Below are 12,929 nucleotides of genomic sequence, written 5' to 3'. Positions count from 1 at the left end.
TTTCTATTTTGTTGCTCGGAGGGTTCCATTTTGTCGACACAGCCAGCTCCACAACCCGGAAGTGATTGGCTCAACACCTTTGCACGAAACCCGAACTACATTTTCGTCCTTCCCACAGGTGAGTACCCACAAACAACTCCGATCTTGTGTAAGCAAAATTCAGAAATGTCCATTTATATGGAAACGACCGTGTCCGAATAGTTTACTCACACACAGTCTATGGCGTATTTATATTTTTCATGAGACTTGTTCTGACGCCCTTCGAAACTCGTCCTCCTCACATCGCGCGGAGCTTTAAGTTGCGGATGGTTCACAACTTCTGAGGGAACAAAACAAACCTGACATAAATAAATGCCGAATACTGGTGGAAAGGAGGAAAAACGCAATTTCTGGCTTGACCGCAAACATTGAGTGTGTTATTACTGCTATTCCTTCTTCACAACTGTCAACTGTAAAACATTTTTTAACAGCTTGAGAGGAAATGGACTACAGTCATGTGTTCTAATGCTCGGTCATGTTGCAACAGATTTGGTGCTGAGCAGCCTGTGATGTGATGAAATGAAGATAGATGAGAAGGTGGTTTCTTATTTGGAATCAAGCAACTCACCAGTGGACAAAGAAGGCTATCTCTCCAAGAAGGTGAACTACCCTGTACACGTTAATTTCAATGTATAAAACTGCTTTTGGATTAATTTTCTTCAAATAAATATTTTTGGAAGAGAATAGATGAATCATAACATTACGAAGAACATAATAGCACTAATAATACACTTTGCCAAATCATTTTCATCCAGTGTTACCATGACGTACAGGTGCCCAACTAGCTTTTTAGCTGTTACAACCGGTCACTTGGTCTTTTTTATTTATTGTTCTTATTTTTTTCCATCGTGTACCCAGCAAAAATTGACCTGTAAGTACACTTCACTGTGCCACAAGATGGCGGCAGCAAACCTCACCACGTCCTGCCTCCATCAGTTCATGAGGTTAACTTGCAGTGTAATTACAGGTGGAGTTGTGTGGCAGTTTTTTTTTTCCAATTATAATAAAGCAGAAGCAGTTGTCCTGTTTTACAATATGACCAAATAAATAAATAAATGCATACATAAAAGACTAATGCGAATGTTTAGGACTTCATTCGCACAAATTCAGCAACATCTCAGCTTCCTGTTGCGTAAGACCCAGACTAACCGACAGCATTGTCCTGCAGGGTGACATCAGGCCTTCCTATCACAAGCGTTGGTTTGTTCTGAAGGGGAACCTCCTCTTCTACAAGGACCACCCGGATGACCGTGACCTCATCGGAGTCATTGTTCTGGAGGGCTGCACCGTCCAGCTGTGCGAGTCCGAGGAGCAGTTTGCCTTTTCGTTGGTGTGGAGTGAGCCGGGCCTGCGCCCTTACAAGTTTGCTGCAGAGGACCAGGCCAGCCAGGAGAGCTGGATCAAAGCCCTCCTCTCAGCCAACCACGGCTACTTGTCTCTGCTAGTGATGGAGCTGGAGAAGAAGTACAAAGGTGAGCTGACGGATGGTCTCAGTGTTGTTGTTTTGAAATCTGAGCTGTCATTTATTGAAAGTCGTTTGAGAATTTATTTGATATCCAGCTTTGGGTCAGTGTATTTGTATGCTCTTTGTCCATTCAAGTAAAATAATTAAGTGTATTAGTAGAACGCAGGGCTTAGCGATTTTGAAAAATATTTTAATATTCCACCCCCCCCCCCCAACATTGCTATTACGATTCGATATCTGATTATTTTTTGGGGGTTCCGCACAGTGATATTATACAACAGTCCCCCCTTTTTTCGACAGCGAGAGCGTGAGAACGGTCGCGAGGGAATATTTTAGGAAGTCCATGCTCATAAATTTAACTGAACACCTTCGCATGAAACGTTTCCTTCTTATTTGTGGCTTCAGAAACATTAGCGGCTTTGTTCAGTGACCCAGCCAACGGTGCCGCCGCCGCCCCGAATGTGGGCCGTGAATTGAGCCCGCACTTGTGCACGTTGACCCGGCATCCGGCTGAAGTTTTGGCCGCAGGCCCCAGCGCGAGCTCCATCCCGACACTGCAAACTCCGGCCGTTCCCCTCAAATCCACCGTGAAGAGATCGCCCAAACTGTGGCCCAAGAGGACTGCAAACGTGACGCCGATTAGCGGCCCGGCCCCGCCCGCGGGGGACTGCCCGGCGGTGTGTTCGGGCACCCGGGAGGAATTCAGCAAATTGCACGCTGATTTTGGAAAGGAAGTCAAGGACCTGATTGCGGATTGGTCAAGAAGCGGACGAGCGAGCCCAGTGGCACTCCAGGAAAACTTAATCGATTTGAGTAGTTTTGAGTAAATTGGTCCATTTTCAAAATCTCATTTCAAAAATATGTGCTTTCAATGCAGTATTACCAATCCATAACATGACATTTAAATCAAGATTCATTTTTTTTAATCATGTTGTTTGGACACTTCAACCCCAAATCTGGATGGAGAAGCCCCAAAGTCCAAAGCAAATTGCCTCGTTCTCCTTGCCGAGGGCGCTGAGCGACGGCCCAAGCCGAGATGCGTTTCTTGTTTCCGTAGCGAACGTTCAAAGATGTGAAACATGAATGGCCAAGCGGTCAACACAAAATACAATTCCACAAGTGAAAGTAAAGAATGTTTACCTTTGATCTGTCAGGTATCTTGTTTTGGGGTTTGGGTCTTTTCTTTGTTTCCTGAAAGCCCCCCGTTCTCACAGAGGACCATCTAAGGAACTCTTATCTTGATTCTCTGTGGCTTCATCCTCAGAGGAGGCTTGTTCCTGAAGCTTCGTGACTTGGAGCTGAAGGTCCTGAGCAATTTTCTGTCTCTCCTACGTAGTGACAGGACGAACAAGACTGGAGCGTCGGCGTATGAACAACTTTCAAATATAAATGACTGACATTAATGGCAACGATGTTAGTTTGCGCAACAAAGCAAGCGAGTGGTTTGCTCCAAAACAATTTGCGGAGTTGTTTTGACGTCTTTCGGTTGGGGCTATTTACAAATACACAAGTTGTTAAAAGGGGAAGAGAAGGGGCAAAGCGGGCCCAGTCATAAGAAGTCGTCAAATTTTAGACGGAAGCTCAAATGGTTGAGAAAGAGAATGGCGACGGCGTTGGGGTGGGGGTGGGGTGAGGATAGCTATTTCGGTGTGTCCAGCTGTCTTGTTTTTATGGTCTTTCTCTCTGTCTCTCTCTTTTCACCTTCACCATGCTCCAAGTGAGCGGCCTCTCTGCCGGTGACCTTCAGCCAACGCTTCAGGCACCGCTCGCGTCATTTGCGGCGCTTAAAACCGAACCGAATCCAGTTCAACGTGAAGCTATGCACCCGGTGAAGACATATTTTGAGGACAAGTCAGTCCAAGAGGTTCTTGTTCAAGGATCAAGTGTGGGTTCACTTTGGACTGGCCATACTTGTCTTAGCTGCGCGTTGGTATGATTGACGGCTCCCAGTCCAGCTCCTATATGGAGTGAAGTGGGTGGACCTCTTTTTGTCCTCTTTGAAAGCGACTATTTGGGGCACGCCGCCCAAATTAGTGCAACTGCAATAAGTGCTCGTCAGTGGTTGGAAACTCTTTTATAGTGGGTGGGGGGTGGGGTCCTTCCGGCCATTCTGCAACATGTAAAATGCGATATCACATGAATTGCTCGAAAACATGAGCTCCAATTGTGAGAGACGTATTCCATGCTTCGTGTACGGTACTTGTTGACATTTCTCAGTGACATCACTGGCCTCGTCGCGTGCCATCCCTGGCGCTGGACCAAAGTCTATCGGCCAACTGTTTTCAAATTTCATGGCTGTTTATAAATCCTCCAGGGTTCTACTACTCATCTGTCTACCCCACCACAGATCAACTCTATCCCAGAGACAGGTGATGATACTTGGATATGCGGGGCGCATTAGCCACTTAGGACTTGGTATCAATCCATGGCCGCTCATCTTTTTGTTCCAATGAAAGGTGACCCCGTGTGTGACTTCGGTCATATTAGTCCACACATGTCCCCAAAGTCCCAGGCTGTGTGTTGGCATTGAATTCACCTCATTCCAAGACTCCCGATGCCCGTTTTGGAACACGGGCCCCGCCACCTCCTCGCTCCGCCCCCTTTTCTCTTACTTTCCCCTTAGCTCTGTTTTCCTGCCAAACCTGATGGTGTGGCTAAAGTTAACCCCCCCACCGGCTGGTATATAAGGTCCAAAGGGTCCCGTTGCTGACATGTCAGTCACGTCGGCTTGGCGCAGGCTTCTCTTCTTGACCAACAACAACCCAACAAACGTGAGAGATGGTAAGGTTTGGCCTGTTCCCCGCATCATAGACTGCATGTCGTCTCCTTAGACTTTATCCCTCTCGTCATCCATTTTCAAAAGCGCGTGTCCTGACTGGGCTCGCGGCTGAGATGAAGCCTATCCCAGCTGACTTTGGCCAAGAGCCGGCATGTACCTTAGATCAAATGCAGGGCACCTAACACTTTGGATTTGACTCAGCCCTAAATTCAGACATGCAGGAGTTATCATGAAGATGGATGGGGTTGTTTTTTTTTGAGTTTGTTTTTTGCAGTAATCTTACATATTTGATATCAGTTTATTGTTACCTCGTATTTGTGGCATACCGCATGACATGACAATAAAGTTGGTTTTACCTTGTATCCTAGGCACCCAAGAAGGCCAAGAGGAGGCAGCAGCAGGGTGAGGGCGGATCCTCCAACGTCTTCTCCATGTTTGAGCAGAGCCAGATCCAAGAATACAAGGAGGTAGGTAACCTTCTCCCCTATCTCACGCAAAGCAGCACCACATGAACAGCGCGTGTAAAACTGATGACTCTGGAGGTCAAGGGGGTGGTTGTGGTGATGGTGGTGGGGCCTCCTGTGTGACCCCACTGGAATGCTGCCCAACAGATGGTGGGATTAACAGTCAATAGAAGCGGGAACAGTCCCATTGGGGAATAGTAACCTGAATGTCGTAGTGACAGCGATGAAACAAGCTGAATAGAATGTCAAGAAGTAAGCGGTTGGCACAATATGATTAGTCAGTGGGCCCAAAGATCTAAATAAGAGACAAAACAAAGTATCATGTATCGCTCGTCACTGCCGTAAGTGCGCTGTATCATAAAGGATGTCCCAATACATTTCAAATGGGCCTACTTTTACTCCTATTCTCAAATATTTTAATCTAGCTGGTCCATGCCAAAACTAAACGTTTTATCAGTTAAATTTAGAAAAGACATGATGTGTTCAGTTTTATGACATAAAAGGTGGGTGACGGCGGTCATGGATACCGCCTGCCTGAATGTTGCCAAGGGCTTGTCCTGCATTCCGCAACCATTTTAACACCTTGGGAACACAAGTGGCCCACCAGCTGCCAAGTCCGCGACGGTTTCCAATGTCATCGTCTTTGGTTTCACTGCGCGCAAAGAAAGACGGGCAACATTTACAAGTTGATGTTGGCAAGCCATGCGCGTGATTAGGAGAGCGGGCTTTTGACATAGCTGTCATGTCAATGGCAGGCTTTCACCATCATCGACCAGAACCGAGACGGAATCATCAGCAAGGACGACCTGAGGGACGTGCTGGCCACCATGGGCCAACTCAACGTGAAGAATGAGGAGCTGGAGGCCATGGTGAAGGAGGCCAGCGGCCCCATCAACTTCACCGTCTTCCTCACCATGTTCGGCGAGAAGCTGAAGGGTCCGTTTGACGAGCGGCTCGCGTTCGCCGCATCCGTTTTCTACCGCGTAGGCCTTGCCCGCATTAGGGTTACGAATAACGCAGAACAATTTTGAGTCATGATTGAAATGAATATTTTTTTGACCTCAATAATCCCATTGTGATTTAATATGCTTTTTTTTTCAAGGCCCTCTCCCCATGTATGTTTGAACAAACGCAAGCAATAAATTCTAAAATGAGGAACAAACTTTTGCTCATTTAGGCGCTGATCCCGAGGATGTTATCGTGAGCGCTTTCAAGGTCCTGGACCCCGAGGCCACCGGCTCCATCAAGAAGGAATTGTAAGATCCCGGAGTTTTCATTGTCGTTCAATCCTCCGTCTTAGATCAACATAACCTGATGTATATTTGCATCCGCTTTACTTCTGCAGCCTCGAGGAGCTCCTGACCACACAATGTGACAGGTTCACTGCCGAGGAGGTGAGCTCAGTCGTGCTTATTGACACTTTGTAACAGTGAGTGGGTCGAGTTTCTCAAGCAGGGACGGCCAAACTTTTTCCTCTGAGGCCTACAGGCAGACAAACGGAAGGGAGATGGGGCCGTATGTATACAGTACACCAAGATGTGTATTTTTTAGCCTCTGCAAAGAATGACTAGTTTAGCAGCTGAGACTGCCTCCATGTCAAGATTACACCGCCCTCAGGTGGCCAAGACGCGCATAACTTTTTTATTGTCACTCTTTAGTGTTTTTATAAAATACATAATGGAATGCTATCCTTGTTCAAAAAAATGTTTGCTTGTGGTTTTTGAGTGACTGGAACAGATTAACGGCATTGACTCTGTCTTATGTTTGATGAGTATTTTCATTTTAGTCATGACGGTGGCGTAAGAAGTTTAAGAATCACTGGCCGAGTTATTTTTCTAACAAAATGAACAACCTCTTCCATTTCATCTCCATCCAGATGACCAACCTGTGGGCTGCTTTCCCCCCTGATGTGGCTGGCAATGTGGACTACAAGAACATCTGTTACGTCATCACACACGGAGAAGAAAAGGAAGAGTAAACCCGCCTCGCTGCAAAACAAACAAACAAACAAATAAACAAAAAACCCTTCACCTCACTTCCACGCCGAACCGTACCAACCCGCTCCAACGCCGTGCGCACGTATCCCTCGGCCCGCTCAGTTCCGCTTGCCAGCTGACTCAAGAAAAGACTTGTCTCCTTTGTTGAGACACTCACAGTGAGACGACCTGAATGAGGCTTGACTCTCCAATCTGTCTGTGCGTGTTAAGGCCAACAGTGCTTGCATCACACCTGCATTATGCATTTGCAGTCCGGTGTACACGGCGGTCCTATAAAATCTCTCTTGGGTGCTGTGGTGCAGGCACAGCCACTTACTTGAAACAAGTAAGCCGTCTGACCCACTTGGTCTGTTTGTCTCAACCTCGCATAGATTTTTAACGGAGTCGTCCTCTTTTGTGGGGATGGAGCGGGAGTTTTGCACTAAAATAGTCAGCTTCCACCCGCCTCTTTCTCCCGGAGGACAGGTCATATTGCAGGGATGACGGAGCTGCCGGAAGATGACGAGGGAAGAAGGAAAGAAAGAAAAGTCAAACTGGCTTCTTTCTTCTCCTCCTCCCTCTTGCTGCTGTTTCCAACCTGTTGTTGTGACTGACCATGTCTCCACTGTAACAAAATAAGAAGTATCAATAAAAGCCACAGTCTTTCGTACCGTACTCTCTCTTTTTGGTTTGATTTGGGGGAGGGAGGGTGTCGCATGGAAAAGCATACATTAGATCTCTGTTCACACACAGAGTGCCATATGCCTGCAGTCAACAACAAATTTTATAGTTCACTTAACTGGTCTGAAAATTATCTTTGTTTCCATCTATCAATGCCAGCAAGTCAGCGTAATTGTATGCTCTTCCACTAGATGGCAGCAGAAAACCAACACGCTATGTCCCTTCAAAGTAAAACAATTCCGCCGCTTACTAGGTTTCAAAAGAGCCTGTAGAGTAATACACGATGAATATGTGTACATACTTTCATATTAAGTATGAAATTAGATCAACGACACAACCACGTTTTTACAAGATAAGCAACAGACGAACGAAAACCTTTACTTTGAAAACAATAACCAGAAGGGAGAGTTACACGTGGTTTTTGACGTGTTTTCAATGCCGGGGATGGTGGGGAGGGTTGTCTTTTGACTGGCGGTTACCGGACGAGACCATCATCACTTCAAATCCACTTGGTCACCACACACATGAAAATGGCAGCATGGTAATGTGGACCGTGGACTCCGGAATTCCTCGATGCCGCTGTCGCCCCACCGTGCCTTCGTGAGTGTCGACGCCGTCACCGCCGCGCCGAGACCCTCCACCACCATGGCCCCGCCGCTGCCCCCACGCCTCACATCTGTCAGAACGGCTTCGGTGGTATTGGTGGTTGTCGTCGTGGTGCTCCTGATGTCGGCGTCCACCGCGGAGGGCTCCCAGGGCGACAAAGAGCCGGTGTACCGGGATTGCGTGAAGCAATGTGTCCAAAGCAACTGCACCGGAGCTCAGTTATGGTGGTACCAGACAGTCCAGCCGCAGTACATGGCGCTGACAGGTGAGCTGTGACGTTGTTGTTGTTGTTGTTGCTGTCGACGTCGCCGCTAGTTGTTTTTGTGTTTCGATTTTAATCTAACTCGTGTCATACGTACTACTGTAGCTCAATTAACCGTAGACGCTCAACAGAAAAAAATCCAGCACTGGGGGCACATATTCAGTGGACACCTGCATCGGTAGATTCACTTATTCGCAGATCTTTTGGGGATATTCCTGCAAATATCTTTTTTTAACGTAACAATACATTCAGCAGGCATATATTCTTTGACATTTGCCCAAAATAACGGTTTGTGCTTCTTACAGAGTCACTTAGATGTGAAACTCTTCATTTGTATCTTTATAACGATTATACTGCCGTCTTGTGGCCAAGGTCTGGAAGGCATTGATGGCATTTCCATTCATTTGAATGGGGAAAGATTATTTGAGCGACAAGTGTATTGTGTTGTTTCCCAAAATACCTTATATTTAGGCTTACTCCACTCCAATGAGGAAAGCAATTGAATGAATGAATCATGCAATTTGGACTTTAACAAGTGGAAATGGCTGTTGAACTTGGTGGCCATTGAATTGGGCCGTCCCTTCCAATCCGCACTGCAATAGGATTTCTTGGCCTAATGGTGCTGCTATACGAGTTAAAAGCAGGTTTTTCTTGTTTCGCAAGGTGTGATGTAGGTGGTGTATTGGAGCATGAATACCTGTCTGGTTTCATCGTAATTTTTGTTGTTGTCTGTTGCGAGGTACATTGCCACGAGGTTAAGCGATCAATCCCAATTTCTGATTTCAAGAATAACGCAAAAACGGACAAAATATTTCCACATGTATTTTACTGTCAACAAAGGTTTTTACTTTTATCTCATTTCTGCCCTCAACTGTTGTTCCCATTTGTCTTGTCAGGATGGACTTGTCGTGACGACTGTCGCTATGAGTGCATGTGGACCACTGTGGGTCTTTACCAGGCCGGAGGCTACAATGTCCCACAGTTCCACGGCAAGGTTCAAAATCTTTTGTGATTAAGCCGGAACACATCGAACCCCATATACCAGAACCATTTGCTTAGGATGAACATCCATCGATTCCGGGAAATGGTTGAATTCTTCCAAACATAGCCGCAGCGGGTGTCTAACGTTGGCATTCTGACACATTTGTTTTGTAATGTGTGTCTTAGTGGCCGTTTACACGCTTCCTGTGCTTCGAGGAGCCGGCGTCCGCCCTCGCCTCTCTCCTCAACGGCCTGGCGTGCCTTCTCATGCTGCTGCGCTACCGGAGCACCGTGCCACGCCAGAGCCCCATGTTCCACACCATTAACGCCTTCTCTCTGGTCTGGCAAGTTGACGCTGTCTTAGAAAACGAAGCAGAGAAAGCTGTATTTTGTATTCAAAATGGATGGCGGTGTGCGTGTGCGTGCTTGTGTGTTTGCAGGTGTCGCTCAATGCCTGGTTCTGGTCCACAGTGTTTCACACCCGTGACACCTTCCTCACTGAGGTAATGTGTCATAATGCGATAGGGATTTGTGAAAAATAATGCAGGGGTGCAATATCAACTTTAGTTACAGTCACCCGTAGTTGGTTTGTCATCTTGAGTTGTGTGTTAGCATTAAATGTCGCGAGTCAAGACACCAGATATGTCAGCACAAAAAATCGCATAAGTCAAGGCAGCATTTTACGTCCTCTTCCAAAGGTGCAGTTCAGAGAGGTCAAGTCAAATTTCTTTGTGTTCTCTTACAGAAAATGGACTATTTCTGTGCGACTGCAGTCATTCTCTACTCCATTTACTTATGCTGTGTGAGGTAATTACCGTAATCAGCAGTGGAATATATGTTGATTTCCCAACTCACCTCATTTGGACCAAAAAAAAAAAACCATGCAAAGAACAACCTGTTAGTGAAAAGTACAGCAGTGACTTTTATGCTCCTACTTTCTTTCCTGAGAGACCTTCAAAGTTCTGAAAAGTCTTTCAATAAAATAGCAACACCCAGGGGCGCGGTGGCCGTCGGGAATTTCAGGAGATTCCTGAACGGCCATTCAATTTCATGGCCGAGCTTTTCTCTGTTTGTGACACAGTATCTTTTTGTACCTTCTTTTGTTTGTTTTTTTGGGCAGAACGTTGGGCCTGAAGCACCCTTGGGTGTCCAGCATCGTGGGGGTGCTGCTCATCTTGGCCTTCACGTCGCACATCTCCTACTTGACCTTCGTCAGGTTCGACTACGGCTACAACATGGCTGCCAACGCCTGCTTTGGTATGACAAACGCTCGGCCAGAGGGGATAACCAGTGGGCGCTTGGGAAGCGCTTCACGGATATCGGCCAAATAGGAATTCCATTTTGCCTCTTGTTTGAAGGCATGGTGAACCTGCTGTGGTGGCTTTGCTGGTGCTGGAGCAACCGGCGGACGCTGCCGTACTGGTGGAAGTGTGGCCTGGTGGTAGTGCTCATGCACGCCCTGGCCCTGCTGGAGCTGTTGGACTTCCCGCCTTATCTGTGGGTCCTGGACGCGCACGCCATTTGGCACCTGAGCACCGTCCCCGTGCACTTCCTTTTCTACAGGTGGGGCCGCCTCCTTGAAAGGTTTTGTTTTGACTCAGCCAAAGTCTTGAAAGAAATTATTTTCGTCTTAAACGAGTATGCGACCTCCCATCCAGTTTCCTGATCGACGACAGCCTCTACTTGCTAAACACCGAGAAGCTGGGCGTCAAAGTGGAGTAGGGGCGGAGTCCTGTTGTCCGACGGCACTGGACCTCTCCAATCGCGGCCGACGAAGCCCTCGACGTAGAAGTAGACCCGCCTCCCGCCTGACCTGCATGACACCTTCCATCGGGCACATCTGTTTACATTGTTTTATTCGAATTATTTATTTCCTTTTTAGTTGCCTTATTAATCATGTTGAAAAACAGGGTGAAAGTGAAATAGTTAAAGATTTGAGAATCGACATTTTTTTGGTCCACTGAAGAACTTCTTTCCCCAAATCTGAGTTCAGCACAAATGCGGTTTATGCTTCCCTTTGATAGGGGGCGTCAACATCCCCTGTGTCGAAAGTGGCAGAGTGGTGCCCCCCGCCGTTTGGTGGATTGTTCTAGAAAGAATGGGAGGAGGTTATTGTTTGTTTTTGCTGACTGGTATATTTTTCTTTTTTATTTTGTGCCTCTGTTGGCTCCCGCTGCTTTTGTTCATCTTTTATTTTATTAATCTATCACCCACTTCCTTAATTCTTATTTTTTTAAATTACTTTATGGTGCTTTATTTTTTTAAATCACTCTAGAGTGGGATGTGCTTGACGTGCATCATGAAACTGAAATATTTTATTCACCTGGATTGCCTTTTTAAGCGTGAGGAACCAATGAGAAGCATTTCTGAAAGTATTGAGTAATGATTCTGTTGGCCTTTGTATGGATTTCATTGCTGCAGTATTCCCTCTGAATGGCACATACACCCCCAAAATGCACCCATGTGGAAAATGGGGCTGGAAAATTTCGCCCTCCCCCATTCCTGCTCCCACCTCAATATTGCGATTGTGATTTAATATGCGATAATTTTTTAGGTTGCCATCCCATTATTATTATTTTTTAATCCAAACCAAACCCCAAAAAAATGGTATTCCCGCCCCCGATAAAAAAAAAAAAAGGAACCTTGAATTGAAAGAGGTTGAAAGATGTTCACTACAACACCTTTGTAAAATTTGACCAAACAGGTATGGCTCAAACATAAGTCAGGAAGTCATCAGGAAAATTACAACACACCGGGGAATCCGTGGCTTTGCAATGTTGGTTTGAATTTAATTCTTCTTCCGGTATGAACATTCTGGCATCATCTCTGCCTCATACTTGTAAATGAGCACATTGCCCTCCAAGCTGTCGTCATACCATGTATGTGGTCAGTGCATTGCTTTTCCTATCTTCTTTTGTCAACATACTATGTCCCTTTTCATTGCCCCCAACGCCTCAGTCCACCTCACACAGAAAAGCACATTAAAAAAATGAATAAATAAAAAGATTCTTTGTTGATAAAGGAGGACGCTCACTTGTGTGGTTTTGTTGTGTCGAAAATACACTTGTATCACACAGTTTTGCATCGCCGGCTCCATTCACGAAGGTTTCAGCAAAGCTAAGACGTGTGTTTCTATCTGTCAGGAAGTGACTTCACTTGAACTGTTGGCTGATAGATCTGTGCACTAGCTTTGGACTCTGACCCGGGCTCCTGCGGGTGGGGGCACTGGGGGGCACAGAAGGATGAATGGACTTTATTCTTCTTCCTGCTGTTCCTGATTTGCAGCTATGGAGTGAAGGTCATGAGAAAAAGTGAAAGGAAAGGGGTTGGTGAATAATTTGTCTCCATGTGACGTCTGCGGCTCTTAAACATCAGCAGGAAGCAGAACGTTAATCGAGCACAAATACAATGGTGTCTTTTAGGGGAGAAATGGGCCAAAGCACATTTGTGGTGGTCCTTTACACAATATTCATTGGAAATAATCTAATATATTCTATTTTGGTCGTGCTACACTAAAGTATACCTTTGCTATTGCCCACGAGTAAATGCACTTGTGGGCCCCCAAACATTTAAAAAATGTCCTTTTGTTTTAAAACGGGTATTTTTACAGTCTTATTTGTTAAGTGTTGGTATTTTTATGGGGATTTTTGCGCCCCCTTCGGAACGGGACATCAAT

General features: G+C 46.1%; 3 protein-coding genes across 3 annotated transcripts; all 3 read left to right on the top strand.

Moving 5' to 3' along the window:
* The first annotated feature begins 55 nt into the window (after window positions 1–55).
* Window positions 56–2,648, top strand: LOC147189460 (sesquipedalian-1-like). The gene is made up of 4 exons (XM_086138046.1): window positions 56–118; window positions 527–639; window positions 1,208–1,511; window positions 1,910–2,648. Exons 2-4 carry the CDS (start codon window positions 559–561, stop codon window positions 2,329–2,331), a joined length of 807 nt encoding a protein of 268 aa, XP_085994172.1. The 5' UTR covers window positions 56–118; window positions 527–558; the 3' UTR covers window positions 2,332–2,648.
* A 161-nt stretch (window positions 2,649–2,809) lies between these two features.
* On the top strand, window positions 2,810–7,398 carry mylpfb (myosin light chain, phosphorylatable, fast skeletal muscle b). Its single transcript, XM_086138047.1, has 6 exons — window positions 2,810–4,285; window positions 4,652–4,750; window positions 5,503–5,683; window positions 5,925–6,003; window positions 6,093–6,141; window positions 6,624–7,398. Exons 1-6 carry the CDS (start codon window positions 4,283–4,285, stop codon window positions 6,723–6,725), a joined length of 513 nt encoding a protein of 170 aa, XP_085994173.1. The 5' UTR covers window positions 2,810–4,282; the 3' UTR covers window positions 6,726–7,398.
* A 421-nt stretch (window positions 7,399–7,819) lies between these two features.
* pgap3 (post-GPI attachment to proteins phospholipase 3) lies at window positions 7,820–12,286 on the top strand. Its single transcript, XM_086138045.1, has 8 exons — window positions 7,820–8,275; window positions 9,169–9,266; window positions 9,440–9,592; window positions 9,694–9,756; window positions 9,999–10,060; window positions 10,374–10,510; window positions 10,612–10,816; window positions 10,912–12,286. The coding sequence occupies exons 1-8, from the start codon at window positions 7,978–7,980 to the stop codon at window positions 10,973–10,975; spliced, it is 1,080 nt and encodes a 359-aa protein (XP_085994171.1). The 5' UTR covers window positions 7,820–7,977; the 3' UTR covers window positions 10,976–12,286.
* The last annotated feature ends 643 nt before the right edge of the window (window positions 12,287–12,929 follow it).

Source organism: Hippocampus guttulatus, chromosome 19 (genome assembly GCF_054856545.1).
Source record: "Hippocampus guttulatus isolate MCC_2025c chromosome 19, RoL_Hgut_1.0, whole genome shotgun sequence".
Lineage (NCBI taxonomy): Eukaryota > Metazoa > Chordata > Actinopteri > Syngnathiformes > Syngnathidae > Hippocampus > Hippocampus guttulatus.
Note: the sequence above shows the minus strand (reverse complement) of the source record. Positions and strands in the feature narration are given on the sequence as shown.

Coding starts and splice junctions, on each gene's coding strand:
- LOC147189460 (XM_086138046.1), top strand. CDS start 559: ATGAAGATAGATGAGAAGGTGGTTTCTTATTTGGAATCAAGCAACTCA. Junction 640..1,207: donor AAGGCTATCTCTCCAAGAAG/GTGAACTACCCT, acceptor ATTGTCCTGCAG/GGTGACATCAGGCCTTCCTA. Junction 1,512..1,909: donor GCTGGAGAAGAAGTACAAAG/GTGAGCTGACGG, acceptor TTGTGGCTTCAG/AAACATTAGCGGCTTTGTTC.
- mylpfb (XM_086138047.1), top strand. Junction 4,751..5,502: donor AGATCCAAGAATACAAGGAG/GTAGGTAACCTT, acceptor TGTCAATGGCAG/GCTTTCACCATCATCGACCA. Junction 6,004..6,092: donor GGCTCCATCAAGAAGGAATT/GTAAGATCCCGG, acceptor TTACTTCTGCAG/CCTCGAGGAGCTCCTGACCA.
- pgap3 (XM_086138045.1), top strand. CDS start 7,978: ATGCCGCTGTCGCCCCACCGTGCCTTCGTGAGTGTCGACGCCGTCACC. Junction 9,267..9,439: donor TCCCACAGTTCCACGGCAAG/GTTCAAAATCTT, acceptor TGTGTGTCTTAG/TGGCCGTTTACACGCTTCCT. Junction 9,593..9,693: donor CCATTAACGCCTTCTCTCTG/GTCTGGCAAGTT, acceptor GTGTGTTTGCAG/GTGTCGCTCAATGCCTGGTT.